The 4,012-nt window shown below is 33.2% G+C and overlaps 1 protein-coding gene across 2 annotated transcripts in view; it reads right to left on the bottom strand.

The window, feature by feature from the left end:
• LOC106463964 (probable aminopeptidase NPEPL1) overlaps positions 1 to 4,012 on the bottom strand; it is a 26,357-nt gene that overhangs the window by 10,684 nt on the left and 11,661 nt on the right. For both annotated transcript variants that reach the window (XM_013924063.2, XM_022391605.1), the window contains exons 4-6: positions 3,039 to 3,287; positions 2,542 to 2,623; positions 473 to 615 (exon numbers count right to left, since the gene is read on the bottom strand). In XM_013924063.2, coding sequence (XP_013779517.1) covers positions 473 to 615; positions 2,542 to 2,623; positions 3,039 to 3,287 — 474 coding nt within the window. The remainder of the gene's footprint in view (positions 1 to 472; positions 616 to 2,541; positions 2,624 to 3,038; positions 3,288 to 4,012) is intronic.

Raw genomic sequence — 4,012 nt, 5'->3', positions numbered from 1 at the left:
ATAATAAAACAAAATGGGTTCGTATAGCTTTAACTTTAGTCTATAATAAAACAAAATGGGTTCGTATAGCTTTAACTTTAGTCTATAATAAAACAAAATGGGTTCGTATAGCTTTAACTTTAGTCTATAATAAAAATAAATTGAGTTCGTGTCAGACTAGAATAAAATGAAATAGTGAGTAAAACCTTCATTTTGTCTAAGTAAAAAAAAACAGGTTAGTAAATCTTTCTTCCAGATCTAGAAGATAATTAAACAGGTTGGTTAAGTCTTGTCCAGAATGAAATGATAAACACTCTATTTTATCTTTCATTGCTGAACAGAAAGAAAGCTTAAAACACATCTTAAATCTTGTTTAGAAGAAAAAGAGGTGAGTAACTTTGTATTACTTATTTAAAATTAACACTACAAATTAACACTAACTGTTATGATTGGTTCAGAATAATCATAAAAACAAACCATTCACAAGTCTTACCTTGGCTTTGATACACAAACCACCAGTGTCATACACGATTCCTTTGCCAACCCAGGCTATTGTTTCTTGTGCTCCTTCGGGTGTGTGACTTAATACAGCAAGAGCAGGGGGATGAGATGCTGCCTTACCCACCGAGAAAATACCTAAATATGGGGGCTTTTACTTATTATTCTTTAAAAACACATTTTCATACACATTCAGATATAAAATTATGTACTAAGACCTTTGCTGACCTGTGAGTATAGAGGTCACTCTGAATGCTCACTTGCAAACTAACTTTCAACATATAATTAAGAATCATTATATTAATTCTATTTTTTGTACACAAAAATACTGAAGAACTGATATTTCAGCATTAAATACTACATACCTAGATTATTTCATAAATAAAACTTCAAAAGATGTTCATGCTGCCATTTTGGTCATGCCTTTGAGTGTACGAAGTGTGTACATTGTGTGTCATGCCTTTGAGTGTACGAAGTGCGTACATTGTGTGTCATGCCTTTGAGTGTACGAAGTGTGTACATTGTGTGTCATGCCTTTGAGTGTATGAAGTGTGTACATTGTGTGTCATGCCTTTGAGTGTACGAAGTGCGTACATTGTGTGTCATGCCTTTGAGTGTACGAAGTGTGTACATTGTGTGTCATGCCTTTGAGTGTACAAAGTGCGTACATTGTGTGTCATGCCTTTGAGTGTATGAAGTGATATTAACTTTATACTTCTACACATTCTGTTTGTTCAACTGTAAACTTATTGGTTGAATCCATAGTTATTACAGAACCCAAAAGGATTACCGAGATCTTTTGTTTTGAGTATTGAAAACGGATACAGAAGGAAGCAAGTAACTGTCCAAAAAAAAAAAAAGACGTTAAGTTTCAACACTATATGACTAAAACTCTAAAAGTCCTATGTGCAAATTAGTTCAGCATTTCAAAAGGATCGTACGATCGAGGATAATGACGTAAAGAATCGGTACGATCAAGGATAATGACGTAACTTTAAGACTAAGTATTTAAGTACTTCTCAATTATTATGTGGCTTATGATTTTTTGAAAAGCGATTTATAACGGGATCTTTTCATTCCTGATAATATTCTTATGCTATACTGTATCTGTTTTAAAATGACAAGAATATTCCTCTATGACATCAGGTACGGATATTTGGATTTAGGGAGTTTGATAGGTGACAGTAAACTATTAAAAAACAAATCCTTTATACTGAATACAATGTAAAGTCTATTGTATTCAAACAACACACACAAATACAATAAATTATTATGTACTGAAAATATACAATAATTATTAGAAGTAACGACCGTGTTGGTAAAACCGAGCCTGACAACATAATGGTGTTCCCATATTAAAAGGTTAAGTCATTGTTCAATGATAAGTCCTGTTCTGATTGGATGATTTACAGTGGAGATTTATGTTGTTAGGCAAAATAAGGTATCAAAAGAATTTAAAACTGATGAATATTCTTCAAGATAAACTGACTGGATATACAAAAATGGAACTTTCTGATCAATAAATAAAATAAAACATTGAAGATGAATGGAAGTTTTTTTGTTTTCAAAACAGTTTCACAAGAAATTTTGGACATTTCACACCTAAAACAAGTATACAAAATAATATATCAAGTTTTGGGAATTTTTTCCACACAAACCTAGAAACTATTTAGGAAGCTTCAATCAAGTTTCACACACACAAATCAATTAATTATTTTCCCTATGGGAATGAAAGGTACAGGGGATATCAGTGACGATCTTTCAGTCTCGGAAAGATTAAACAAAAGTTTATCAGAGGTTACAATTATACAATGTGTATAATAATCGGTATTAGTCGATTTTGAGTGGGATGGGGATGTAACAAATGATCGAAACACAGAGATGTTGTAATTTCTTTTTTTTCTTCGCAACTAAAAGATCAAATTCATATTGATAGTCATTTCACAATCAGACAGCAAATGCATGCAACATTTTATTAAATTCCACTCTGATTCAATGAGCTGACAATAAAACACAGGCTTATTAAATAGTTACACACATACACAACAGATGGTGTGAATTTACCTCCAAATCCTTTTCGGTCAAGCTCGTGCCCTTGAATAACCATTGGTTTGATACCTAAAGCAACACCAACCTCTTCAATTTCCTAGCAACAAGAATACAAACCAAGGTTTATCAACTCTTCTGTTATTCAGTAAATACAAACCAAGGTTTATCAACTCTTCTGTTATTCAGTAAATACAACCAAGGTTTATCAACTCTTTTGTTATTCAGTAAATATAAACTATAAAATACTGTACAATACAAACTATAACAAATGCTGTTGTATCCACTACCAATATTGTTCAATACAAACCTTAAGAAAAGCTGTCATGTTCATCTCACTACAGGGTGTGTCCACTACCAATATTGTTTAATACAAACCTTAAGAAAAGCTGTCGTGTTCATTCTCACTACAGGGTGTGTCCACTACCAATATTGTTTAATACAAACCTTAAGAAAAGCTGTCGTGTTCATCTCACTACAGGGTGTGTCCATTACCAATATTGTTTAATACAAACCTTAAGAAAAGCTGTCGTGTTCATCTCACTACATGGTGTGTCCACTATACGAGCAGCGAGTTGAACGCCTTCAGCTGCAACAGTCAAACACCGAAGATCTGTTTCATTCAAGCTTTCATCATCAACAAGTAAAAACTCCACCATTACATTATGTGACGTAGACATACCACTGGATTTGGTGCTATAGAGTGGATAAGCCCGAGCTACGGCACAGGCCGAAGCAAAAGCATCTTTCTTCTCACATATAATCTACACGTAGGAAAGAGATAGTGTTCTGATTATCTTTAATAGAAATAATTCAATAAGGGGGGGGGGACACATTCAAACAGTAAATCCTGATATTTTGAGAATTTTGTCCACAAAATAATGTTGTAGCAACATGATTCTTTACCCATTATATATACTAGCAGAAACACTGCCCTACACAGATGGCTGTTTGTGTTAGTAATTATTAAACGTATTATTCATACCTCATTGGAAACAATTTAGAAAAACTGAGCACTTTCTACAAAAGATTTTTCTTCTGGGAAGTACTGCACGGGAAAAGTGACATCTTTAGTCTAAAGCAACTCACTGCATCAAAATGATTAAATGTACAGAGCTCAAAATTTCCATAAATGTTACTGATATAAATTGTAATGTTTTTATATATTAAAAGTGGTACCGTTTATTGAAAAAATAATAGTTTTTATAAGAACTCCAGTTTCTCAGTACTACATTTAAAAATTACATCAGTAAGGATATAACGAAACCCTCACGTACAGTCCTAGTGAAAGTCATGTTCTTGTTGTGCGGAGAGTAAGTTTATTCAGTTGGTCTAAAGAAGGCTGTTTAGAAGCTGCATCATTTTAGAAACCAGTCATTCAGTTGGTCTAAAGAAGGCTGTTTAGAAGCTGCATCATTTTAGAAACCAGTCATTCAGTTGGTCTAAAGAAGGCTGATTAGAAGCTGCATCATTTTAGAAACCAGTCATT

This window comes from Limulus polyphemus, unplaced genomic scaffold (assembly GCF_000517525.1).
Source record: "Limulus polyphemus unplaced genomic scaffold, Limulus_polyphemus-2.1.2 Scaffold1531, whole genome shotgun sequence".
NCBI lineage: Eukaryota > Metazoa > Arthropoda > Merostomata > Xiphosura > Limulidae > Limulus > Limulus polyphemus.
Note: the sequence above shows the minus strand (reverse complement) of the source record. Positions and strands in the feature narration are given on the sequence as shown.